The sequence below is a fragment of the Lactuca saligna genome, chromosome 5, assembly GCF_052625555.1.
Source record: "Lactuca saligna cultivar CGN05327 chromosome 5, ASM5262555v1, whole genome shotgun sequence".
NCBI classification, from domain to species: Eukaryota; Viridiplantae; Streptophyta; class Magnoliopsida; order Asterales; family Asteraceae; genus Lactuca; species Lactuca saligna.
Window position 1 is genome coordinate 167,250,437 of NC_136421.1, and position 13,218 is coordinate 167,263,654.

General features: G+C 33.9%; 1 protein-coding gene across 1 annotated transcript; it reads left to right on the forward strand.

Annotated features, from left to right (window-relative positions):
- On the forward strand, positions 1-2,460 carry LOC144997207 (auxin response factor 7-like). Its single transcript, XM_078957057.1, has 4 exons — positions 1-513; positions 945-1,130; positions 1,525-1,715; positions 1,872-2,460. Exons 1-4 carry the CDS (start codon positions 100-102, stop codon positions 2,032-2,034), a joined length of 954 nt encoding a protein of 317 aa, XP_078813183.1. The 5' UTR covers positions 1-99; the 3' UTR covers positions 2,035-2,460.
- Positions 2,461-13,218: the final 10,758 nt, after the last annotated feature.

Here is a 13,218-nt window from a genome sequence, read left to right on the forward strand (position 1 = left end):
TTCTTTCTACCCTGCTTCCTTTTGGCAATGTAGTAGTAGTGTACTACGATATGTAATGTACCATCGGAGTTTCAAATCCAAACACTACCCATCTGCAATATGTATTCCGGCAACGCATATCCATCTTTTTTATCGACTATTGATCCGAAACAGCTCCAACTCAGCATCGCCGCAGATGAGCAGGCCTTCGGAGGATCCATCGACTATCCGATGGCCACTAATATCCATGGTCAGCCTCTGTGGTACGGGAATTTCAGTAATATACGCATGGACAGTCATGCCACGATGGATATCGACAGTAGCGGTGGTCAACCACCTTCGATCGGAGATGTGAGGCAAATGGTCGTTTCTGAACCCTCCGGCAGTAATCAGATGTCCAGCGATGGACAACCACCGTCTGTCAATGACTTATGCAGACGAGAACCATCTCAAAGTGAGGCATCCTGCAACCGCTATGAAGGTCCTGATGAACATGAAGTCCAGCAGGTTATTATATCTGAATTAAATGATGGGGTATGATTTTTATCCTGAATCTGAGTGTGTTTGTTGCAAGCTTCGCATTTAATGATTAATTAAAACCATGTTGAAATTTGACTATTTGAGCAACATTTGGAGTAAATCTTAGGTTTAAACTCCAGCGTATTGAGTGTAAATTAGGAGAAATTGGGAGGCAAATTAATTTGGGTTTCTATGTTTGATAGCTGATATATAACACATCTAACTTCAAAACTAGGTCCACTAATTCAATGTTTCAGGTGTCGTTTTCAACTTCTAGAAACATGATTTTCAGACATTTTGTCTTGCATTGCTAACATGTTCCAAACTTCATAATATTAATTGATTGTTCGCAATAGTTTGATGTTGATTATTGATAGTCTTTCTTCTCCATCTTCTTTCATATACTGCGACTCTTAGGAATTAAACTTTTATTTGGTTTCATGTAGGTCTACAAGAGAGGAACAGTTGGAAGTTCCAATTATATTGATGCATACGCTAGAAGGTTTGGAGTTCCACATATGGCTTTCAACTCCATTAATTCAACCATAAACAATGGTGGTTTATTGAACAGTGGTGTTTGGGCTCCACCACAACAACCACAGCCATTTCAGCGAATGCGGACGTATATAAGGGTCAGATTAGATATTAACTATTCTAGCGTTATCTGTATATTTGTATAGTCATAATTTGAATTAATTTTATGTTATATTAACCCTAATAAATAAAAGAAAAAGAAAGCAATATATAAGTATATAACTAAGCTAAGAAAGGAAAAATGACATAAGAAGCCCTAGTTATATAGGACAAAAATTGTAGCTTTGGTGTCTCATCCAAAAAGATCTTTAAAAAAAAAATAAAAATAAAAGGCTCATTCCCGATCCGTGGTATGTGCAAAAGACGAAAATGCCCTTGTCATTGAAAATAGCTTTAGAAAGTCTGTACAGTCCAATTTTGTAGTGTTCATGTGTCTTTTTGTCTCGTATGTGGTAAGTCTTAGGAGCTAATCTATAATTTTGATTCATGTAGGTCTACAAAAGAGGAGCTGTTGGAAGATCAATTGATATTACTTCATATTCAGGGTATGATGAGCTTAAACAAGATCTTGCTCGAAGGTTTGGTATCGAGGGTCAACTGGATGATCAACAGAGAATTGGGTGGAAACTTGTGTATGTGGATCATGAGAACGACGTTCTCCTTGTTGGGCATGACCCTTGGGAGTAAGTCAATATGCTATTAATTTACAACTCATGACAAATAGGGTCACTGTGTACCTGATTTACATCTCACAAACAAACATTGTGTTTGTTTATTTGATATATCTATTTGATGGTATATAAATATTTATGACTTGGGTTTTCGTATATGCATTTCAGAGAGTTTGTAAGCTGCGTAAAGTCCATCAAAATCTTATCTCCTCAAGAAGTTCAGGAAATGAGCTTGGATGGTGATTTTGATGGGAATAATGTTGTTCCAAATCAAGCTTGCAATACTCCGGTGGTGGAACAGTTTAATGGTCGTCTAATTAACTTCTTTTAACCTCTTGGAAGTTCTTCAGCCATGCGTCCTGTGTTCCTAGTTTCTTGGATATATTAGTACAAAAATGCATCATCATCGATCATCATCTCTTTGTACAAGTAAATGCTTAGACTTGTTGCCCATGAGTTGCAGTTATTTTCAATTATAGAAGCGTTTACACATCTGTTGTTTTCTTAAAAATATTGTCTAGTGTCAGTAGCTTGTACCTCTACTTTGTGTTTTCTTTGTTTTCAAATGTTTTGTTAGCTTAACTTTCTTATTCGGTTACACGTTTAATGTTGGTAGTTAGTGAACAAGGGTGTTTTAGTAATTTGGTATGTATTATGTTAGTTGGTTTGTTGCTTAATGTTATTTAATGTATATATTAGATAGTTCTTTGTACTCTGCTTCACAATCAATGAATGAAATACTTTCAAAGTTTTCTCATTTCTTTCAACGCTTAATCTGCAACATGGTATGGATCTATGGGTTGAATGTTATTTATCACATTTCATTCATCTTCTTCACAAAATTGTCATTATGTCCAACAGTCCAAGTCTTGTTCAAATGATTCAACAAATCTCAGTGTTGTTATGTATCAGTGCGTGTTGCCGCTCAAAAAAAAAAAAAAGCAAACGAAAATCAAATCCAGCATATGTTAAATGACATTAGTAGTTTTTTTAGGAAATATTTATTCTTTAAAAGGAGAGTATTTTTTTTTTCTTAAAACATAAAATGCACATACTTTAAACTGGCATGTGTTGTTTTAGTCAAGATTATTTAGAATGTGTTTGACTTTTTTTAAATTTTAAAATTAAAAAGCCACATAATCTAATACTTATATATGTAAAATATCAAATGTAATAAATATTATAATAAATTGCAATTAATATCTTTCTCCATTTCTTATTTCAGAATTTTATTTTAAAAAATACTTATTATTTATATTTTAATATTTTATTTTATTTAATCAATCCGTGTAATACACGGGTTTTACACCTAGTTAATATGAGTTGAAAAAATTAAACAAATATTTTATTAAGATAATGGTACGTTAGTTGATTTTACATTTACCTACAAAAATTATATTTATTGACCAAACTCTTCATATAGTTTACGACCTAACTATGTTGATTCCATAAAATAAAATAAAATTAGAACCAAATTATCTACGAAATTATTTTGGAATTTTTTTAAGAGATACTTATGTATTCTTTAAAAGGAAATTTCCAAAAAAGTACTAAAATTTTAGTCAAATTAATGAAAAAATCCCGAACTAATTTTTGTTTACAGAAAAGCATAAAATACCGGCTAAAACTTCGAAAAAAACCTTTTTTGGCCGGTATTCTGTCATTTTTCGTTATTTTGCTCAAAATATTATGACTTTTCTAAAAATTACCCAATAACTAAAATATTGAGACTTTTTTGAAAATTACTATGGAATTAATGGATATTATTATTAACAAATCATTTATAAACATAAAGATATTTTTTATTATAGACAAAGTAAATGCGTTTGTTGCTAATTTCTAGGAATAGAATGGTCGATTATGTACGTCTTTATTGTTTGTTGACCACTTCAAAGTCTCTATGTACTTTATGTGTATCGTTGTAGGTATCATAGTGAGAAGTACTATGTTAAGCGTGACCAATACAAGAGTTGATAATATTTATTAATACATAATCAATAAGTGTCTACTTGCTATTAGGCATAATGCTATATGATTACGTGTTATTAGATAATATCATTACACGAACATATAGATCTTTCATTATGTTCTTTAATCTAACTACCACCTAACCTCCAAACATTACCTGCTAACAACCATAAAATTGCACACATTTATCGAGAGTTAAAAGTAAACTTTGAATGATAATTTAATTAGATAATCACCCTTCACTTGTTTCCATATAAATTATCACTCACGGTTCACTTTTCACATCTTATAAATGTTTGTTAGCCGATGGTTGTTAACATGTGAGGTATGAATGGTAGTTGGTAGTTAGGTTAAACAACATAAGAGGAACACCAACATTAGAAGAATGCTAACTAAGTACATCTCACCATCATACCCACAACACTGTATAGGAAGAACGTAGAGAGTTTGAGTGGTCACGAAGCAATAGATGAGTACTTAAACCACCAAATTTTTTCCTAGAAATTAGCAACAAATGTATTTCCTTTTCTATAATAAAAATATTTTTTATGTTTATAAATGATTGTTAATAAAAATATCCATTGATTTCATGGTAATTTTCAAAAAAGTCCAAATATTTTTGTTATTATGTAATTTTTGGAAAAGTCCTAAAATTTTGAGCAAATTAATGAAAAATGACAGAATACCGGCAAAATCTGCGAAACTGGCCGAATAGGGTTTTTTCGAAGTTTTAACCGGTATTCTGTGTTTTTCTGTAAACAAAATTTAGATAGAGACTTTTCATAAATTAGACTAAAATTTTAAAACTTTTCTGGAGATTTCCCTTCTTTAAAAGGTAAAATAATACTTGAAATATATTGAATTAACTAATTAATATGCATACGGGTGTACTGTTTTTTCAACTACAGTTTTATAATTACAAATCATTACAGGCGGTGTATCAAGATGTTGTAAAATTATAAACCGCAAAACGCATCATGAAATTAAACATTATTATGCATTGTAGAAATATTTTACCATTTGATGAACCTAAAAACACAATGTCACCCGGTTACACCTAAGACCAATGGAATTTTCTCAACATGGACCATGACATGGTTGAGCTGGCCAACTTTTGTTGCGACATTCACCGCGGCAATTGTTGAATCCGACAATCACTTGCCATACTTTTTCATTACTTCCTTCTATTTTTAAATAATAATTTAACTTTTTATCCTATATAAATATTAACCACCTCGTTCATTTTATACTTATATAAATATTAACCACCTCACTCATTATTAATACTTCATAAATTCCCTTAAAATGTCATCGTCTTACTCTTCGTAAAAAATGAGTTGTAATTAAGGTGGGGATGTTTGTGGCGATAAAAATGAAAAGAAGAATCGATATTTTAAGTAAGGCTGAAACTAAAACGCTAAAAGCTAAAAGGTTCACATTCAGTGAAGTTACCCACGAGCGTCTTATGTGAGACTACTTTGATGAGGATGCGCTTTACCAATGTAATAATTTTCAACAACGGCTTCGATCGTACAAAACTTTATTTCTATGTATAGCTAATGATTTGACGAGAGTGTGTGAATACTTCACACAACAATAAGTGAAAAAGGGTTCGGTCAACTACAAAGATGCTCGGTCACAATTCCATAATTAACATATGACACTATATCCAATTCATCGGATGAGTATTTCAAGATGTCTGAACAACTCAACGAGAATGTATTGAGTTGTTTTGTAAAAATTTCATTATGTTTTATGCTCTATAGTATTTGTCGAGGCCTACTTTCAATGACGTTCAACAATTGTATGATAATGATACAAATGTACATGACTTTCCTGGAATGCTAAGAAGTTTGGGTTGCATGCATTGGCATAGGAAAATCACCCTAATGCATACCACGGTCAATACACACTAGGTGATCATTAACACTCGATGGTAATAATTGAAGAAGTGGATTCATAAGATCTTTAGATTTAGTATGGTTTCTTTGGTGCTCCTAATTCGAAAATGCCCTCAATATTCTTAACATGTATCCAGAATTCAACAACATATGTGACGGAACTGCAACTGAGTGTCTATTTAAAGTGAATGGAACGTCGTATAGCTTTGGGTATTATCTAGTATTCCTCCCGTAAATAAATATTCAATCAATTTAAGAACAATAATATTTGTAAAACAACTTATATTGATAAATTGACTTCAATAATACAAAGAATGAATCAAAAACTAATTCTGATTCAACACACTCCAAAAATCACTCATAAAGAAATTTTTTAACAATTTCTCTTACGGAAGACTTAGAAAACATAAACCCTATAATTACTTAGATACTATGTCTAATAATGTGTAATCCTCGTAAAACAGAGAGTGTTCCATCATATAAGGATCTAGATCCTTATCCGTATTTGAATCAAACCTAATCACTAAGATATTAGGATTAGTTCTTTGCGAACACATGGTCAATCAATTGCATATTTACAATAGAAATATGGTTGATGGCACCAGCTCGGCTGACTCACTAGTCCATTGTAACACCCTTGTGTTGGATTTTGGTATATTACAACATCCTATGGTGCACATACAACCCTAATAGCTTTGGATCTATGTTTTCTCTAATTATACATGCAATATTGTTTCCAAAGCTTTAAGCCTACAACTAACATAAATTATCAAATGAACCACATAGAATTGAGTTATAGAGTTACCTCTTTATTGTAGCTAGTAGTTTTGGCCTTTAAGAACTTAATGCCCCAAATGTTACACCTCAAATGGAATCACAACACACATTTGACAAAGAATGACTTTTGAGAGAGTTTCTTGCACACAAAATCGGCTACCACTCTCCTTGGAATGCATCATCCGATTTTGGTGACTAATGGGTTCCTTTTATAGTGTGGCAAGGTCTAGGGTTACATCCATGTAAACCCTAATGCCTATGACCTTTCATATTACTTAGGCTCCATGGGTTAAACCTCCATGGACTATCCATGAACTATCATATTGGTTTAGCCCATCCTAAATAACAATTGGCCTACCCTATAAAAATCATTGATTTACCAAATCAATCCCCATATATTTAATTAGTCTCTTTTGATCACAAAATTAATTCTTGAGCAATACTAATTAAATCATATGATTTCATATGAATATATTAGAACTTATAATATATTAATAAATCATAAATATACTCTTCTCAAAAGTCAATCCTATCAAATTATCCTGGTGATATGCAACCCAAATGGACCATGCTACTCTCGGTTCAAGTACATACCAATTATAGTTATGGTCTTAGACACCTAATCCAATAGTCTCCCAGTTGGATAAGTCTAATAAATATTATTACAAGTATGACTCCAAAATCCTGACTAGCAATCGTAGTTCTTAAAAGTCGTTGTCGAACTTTGAACCTAGTCAATGACGCGTCCATTAGTTAAGGGATCATATATTCCTCCTTTCTAGATATCATATGGACATGAGACATGGATTATAATCATTCTCTCTGTTCATTTGTTGTTTCCCGATTTCTGATTTATGACGATCGACTAATTGAACAAATCAAATCAGTCCAGGCTTGGCCAAGCACTTAGGGTTGTCATTACTAAATCATCGATGGGCCGACATATATCGCTTTTATCCCTCTAAGGGTAAAATTAATGGATAAACTTAGACTCAAATGCTTTCTTGTACTTACTAATAAAATCACACACAACAGTATGTTTTATAACACCAAGTTACTGGTGTGTTTACATACGTTAATGTGCGATCGACTTGTAAACTACAACTCACATGTCTTGGTTTCAAGAATATAAGATATTATCGTCTCACAATATAAAATCCATGAAGTGATTCAGATGAGCGTGGGTTAAATCCAATACTCGAATCTTATTCCAGGAGTACTCATGAACACTATAGCAAACTTGTGCTATTCTAAAACACCTAGACAAACTACAGACCCATTCATGACAGTCTTGCCTCAATACCTACTTCCAAAGTATGATCGACTGTGGATGGTTTGAATAACCTATTTATTTGGAAAGTCAAAACATGCAAAGTGAAACACAAGAATAGTGCTAATCCTATATGGCCCCAAAACATTTGAGTGCCATATTGATTACTCATTATTCATTATATAATGTTTCGAATAATCAACTTAATACTTGAATTAAAACAATAGTTGTCCCATGCTCCAAGCATGCACACTATGTTTATCTATGGTCCTTACTTTATGAAATAGATCAATTGACAACATTTGAATGATGCTCATTTCACAATTCCAAATCCTCACCGTAAATGTAACAATATCAACTTCTTAACATTTATTGTAATATATTAGATTCTAAACTTATATGCAATGAATATCTTGTAATGACTATGCACAAAAGTCATAGAGACTTGGCAATAGACATTACAAAGTATTCCAATGGAGAGCAATTCCATGGAGATGAAGTCTCAAAGTCAAAGTACATTCCTTTGAACATCCTTCTATGTAACAACCCGAAATTTTCCATCCAGTTCAGCCTAGCACTCCTTTGAAAGTCAAACTCATTGTTGTTATCTTTTAACACAATTAGAAGTTTATTTGAGCATTCTGAGCCTTGTACACTTAAGGAATAAGTGTTGGGGTTAATCGGCTGAAGTTTTAGCACAAAGAAATGACCCTAAGCACTCATGCAAGGAGTTCACGGCCAACACATGGGAGTTTACAGCCGTAAACTCCATGTGGGCCGTAAACTCTTGCCTATATGGTGAAATGGTGGTCATTTGATCATGCCTTCTTGCGGTCTTACTTCCTTTTTCTCTGACTTCCTATCATGATCAGAAAAACGAGCATTTTGAGATTGCCAGAACTGTTTTCGCTCTGAGAGATTCTTCTTGTATCTCAGATTCCTCTGTTGCTTTTGGTTTTTCACCTGTTTGGGTTGCCTGTGAATATTCGCCTTTTGTTTTGGCTTTTGAACAACAGGTTCGCTTGTTACAGATGAGGTTTCAATTGTGGAGGTGACTTCTTCCAATGGAATTTCTTTAGTGCCACTGGTACTTGGCACGTCAAAGTTATCAGGTTTGTTCAGCGGCTCTGGTATATATCTTCCTTTTGTTTTCCAGGATGTTCGCTCTGATAAACCAACTGTTTCATCAGCATTGTTGATAGGGGAGGACCAGAAGAACTCATCACAACCATCAGCATTATCTTCGTTTACAATGGCTGTGAGTTCGGTTGTCTGATGTTCGGTTACACCTGTGACCTTATACACCTGATTTGGAGTTGTCCTTACCTTTTGGTATACAACAGCCTTTTCTTCAAGGATCGGGGACTTTTGTTGGGACAGACGAGCAAACACCACAGAATTTTCTGAAATAAGATTTTTGTGGTTTTCGGGTTCGCTCTTGACAAACTCAGAACAGTCAACTTCATCCTCTATAGAAATTTCACTCATATCATCATCCTCATTAAGCTCAGATGCATTTTCAACATTAAATTTATTTTCTGAGCTCAAGTTGGCATTCAATGAGTCAAACTTTTGTATGGTTTCGGTCCTTAGAATCAGTTTATCATTTTCATCCAAAAGATTTTTCAGCATGTCCTTATGGTCCTTAGACTTTATGAAAGATTCAATTTTGTCTAGGCCATACATATAAGTCGGATTTACATCCTCAGACGAAACTACACTTTTGCAATTGTATGCTTCAGCGTCGATTTCATCTTCCTGAAACTCAAGGAAGGTCAAAATCATGCGATGAATTTTCTGTCCTATTTCGCAGTTAAGATGAAGTTGAGTAATGTTAGAATAAAGACGCTTAGCAATCAAACAAAACACATTTCTTTGTTTCAAAAGTTTTTAATTGTCTCTTTGTAAATAAATGTTTTCGTCTTTGGATTTGATCAACTCCGACTCCTTCAGCTTTATCCACATCCTCCGTTCCTCACTCTTTGAAGACACCCTACTTATTTGGTCAGTTAGGTTAGAATTGTTGGGTTATGAGCATTCTAACACTCCTAAGTGTACATGCAACCCTAAATACCTTGGATCTATGTTTTCTCTATTATACATGCAAATATGAACATCCAAGGTATTATCCTAATCTAGCATACAAAACTATCAATATAACAAGATAGAATACATACCTCTTTGATGTAGAATGTCTTCATGAAGCTTGAGTGCCTAGTGCCCCAAGTGTGACACCTCAAATGGTTCACACAACACCAAATACACTTGGAATAACTTGAAAGGATTCTACACTTCATAAAATCGGCTAGCCCTCTCTAGAATAATCTAGTGGCCGATTTTGGGAAGAATAACATCTTTATATAGTGTTACAATTAGGGTAAATCCTAATTGTCATGACTTTCCATTTCCTTGGTTCCATGGGTTCAAATACACCATGGAGCATCCATGGAGCATCATATGGGTTTTGGCCCAACTAGATAATCCATGGAGCATTAGCCCACTATATAAGTATGGATGATTTACACAATCAACCCATATATTTAATTAGTCTTCTTTTGATCACTTAATTAATCCTAGATTAATTCTTGATCAATACTAATTAAATAATCTTATTATTCTTATTATTAATATACTAGAACTTATAATATATTAATAACCATAAGTGTCTTATTACTCTCATTATAGTCTATCCAAGTGCATGATGCCATGCAACCCAAATGGACCATGCCGGGTCGGGTCAAGTCTTACCAATTATAGTTATGGACTTAGACATTAATCCAACAGTCTCCCACTTGGATAAGTCTAAAACTATTATTGCGTATGACTTCAGGAACCAACTGGCAATCGTAGCTCTCAAAAGCTTTTGTCGAACTCTGACCTTGTAGATGAACTCTGATCTTGTCAATGACTTGTCCATTAGATAAGGGATCATATATTCCTCCATTCTAGATATCATATGGACTGAGACATGGATTATAATCATTCTCTCTGTCCATTAGTTGTTTCCCGATTTCCGATTTATGACGACTGACTAATTGAACAAATCAAATCAGTCCTGGCCCGGCCGAGCACTTCCATTTGTCATCATCAAATAATCGAGGGGCCCACAGATATCGCTTTTATCCCGAAGGTAAAAGGAATGGATAAACTTCGACTCATATGGCTTGTTCTACTACTTATTGAATCATACACAAAGACACGTTTTATAACATCGAGTTACCAATGCGTTTCGTGTAATCAATGTACTATCAACTCATAGTAACAACTCATATCTCTAGGTTTGAAGAATATAAGATATTATCGTCTCATGATCACTCGTGATAATATCCATGAAGTGATTCCAATGAGCGCGGGTTGAATCCAATACTCAGAACTTATAAGCACTCATGAGTGTTGTAGCCCTTTGTCCAACATCTTAGACCTCTACAAGCCAACCCATGACAGTCTTAATTCATATCTACTTCCAACATATGACCGACTGTGGATGGTTTGAATAACTTAGTCATTTCGGAAGAATAACCTAGTTTATTCGGGAAGTCAAAACATGCAAAGTGAAACACAATAATAATTGAATCCAATATGGTCTCAGAACTTATGAATATAAATAAAACACCTTTTATTTATCACCATATGATTACACATTATTCATTGTATACTGTTTCAGCTATCAACATTATTCTTGAATTTAAAACAATAGTTGTCCCATGCTCCAAGCATGCACACTATGTTTTCTAAACACTAGTCATGCCATACACCAAGTATGCATATTATGTTTGTCTATGATCTTTATTTTGTGAACTAGATCAATTGAACATAACTTCAATGATTCTCTTTTCACACTCCCAAATCCTTACTGCAAATGCAAGAATTCCAAATTCATGTCATTTACTGAAATCTGTTAGATTCTAAACTTATATGCATTGATCCTCTTGTAACGATTATGCACAAATTCACAAAGACTTGGCAACAATCATTACAGAGCATTCCAAAGGAGATCAACTCCTTGGAACCATCCTTCTTGCATTAAGTTTCCTTAATCTTACACAGATTGAAAATTCTAACTTTGAAACATTTCCAGATTCCATTTCGACTATCACTTCTGAACAAGAGTTGCCTCCTTACAGATTATGTCAATATGGTCCTTCCAGAATTATCACTACACTTCCAACTGTCCTTGAGCAACCAATCTTCGGTAAACCTTAGATTGTCCTCGACAATTGTTTAATCCTTTTAGTCATATCCAGTTCTAAACCTTTTCCCTTCTTAATGCCCTAGGCATTTGGAAAATTTTAGAAAGGATGAATATAGCACATGTAATCGGTCCTATATCCGAAGCATATGGGACACGATTCATGATGTCTCACATAAAGACTAAACCAGTCTTTTGCTATAACATTTCCATTTCTATTTGCCAAGTTCTCATAATTCAGATTATGAAAAGGGATGCCGTAATCATAATCGAATTTAAGAACGCAAATAATGGACCCATATACAGAATTTCCTTATGTTGAGCCATTCCAACATGAAATTCATATATATCCTTGACTAAATGATTAAAACCTCACGATCTAAGCTTATAGATTTGAGATGAAGTATAATTTCCTCTCCCTTAATTATAGCAAAACAACTCTTTCCCAGTTGAAACTTTTGTTTTCTATAATTAACATTGCTAACTTGCGATACTTATCATAATTATCATGCTCCCACTAACATGATGATTATTAGCATAACACTTATGCTCCCACTAGCTTTGACATGTACTCAGAAATCAGCTGGACTTCTAGAAATCAATACTTTATTGACCAAAGTTCAGATTTCTGATACTGGATTGTTTTTGATAGAACTTTATCAAAATCATACACCTTCTCTTAGATAGCTCATGGGTGTGTCAAAACAATTTTAAGAACTATGAAAAGGGATGCCGTAATCATAGTCTTGATCGTTTTGACCTTTGCCATTTCTCACAAGTCCAAGTTAGTGTGCCAGTAAACCACACACGCTCCACTAACGACTTTGAGAATGAAAATATCACAATTGCTATCTAACTAAAATCTACTTAGTGAAAGTGTTTCCTCACCATCATTTTCATGAATCAGAGAGAAACCTTATGACACTTAGATGTATTGGTGTATGAGTTCCTACCCATATGAATTTGTCAAAACCATAATCACAAGACAAGGATAATGACAAATCCAAAACCATATGGATTGAACTCAATCTTAATTTCTTGCCACCTGGCAGCTCAAGGGCCTACCATTGCTTCCAAGTTGTTGTGCAACACATTGAGAACTCTAAGAACTCATATGCAAAGCCAACTTTAACTGGAATGGGCACATAATATGTCAACACGATAGGTTATAAACCTTAAGTCGTGTGCTAGTGAAGAACTATAGGTTTTATTCTTGATTAGTTCTTGAGACTTTCAAGACCTTTAAGACTCCCACTGTCCTCTTGACCTATAAGACTCCCTTGTCAAACATCCAAGAGATAGTATAGATTCTAATCAAGACAAACACTTCACACAATTGGCCTAAGTTGGTCTTTGTTTTATCCAAAACATCACAACTTACCAATTTCAAATGTACAAGAGTAGAAAACT

What these genes read in the sequence shown, in the direction of transcription:
- LOC144997207 (XM_078957057.1), top strand. Translation starts at nt 100, where the DNA reads ATGTATTCCGGCAACGCATATCCATCTTTTTTATCGACTATTGATCCG. An exon ending in TATCTGAATTAAATGATGGG is followed by an intron (nt 514 to 944) that starts GTATGATTTTTA and finishes GGTTTCATGTAG; the next exon opens with GTCTACAAGAGAGGAACAGT. An exon ending in GAATGCGGACGTATATAAGG is followed by an intron (nt 1,131 to 1,524) that starts GTCAGATTAGAT and finishes TGATTCATGTAG; the next exon opens with GTCTACAAAAGAGGAGCTGT.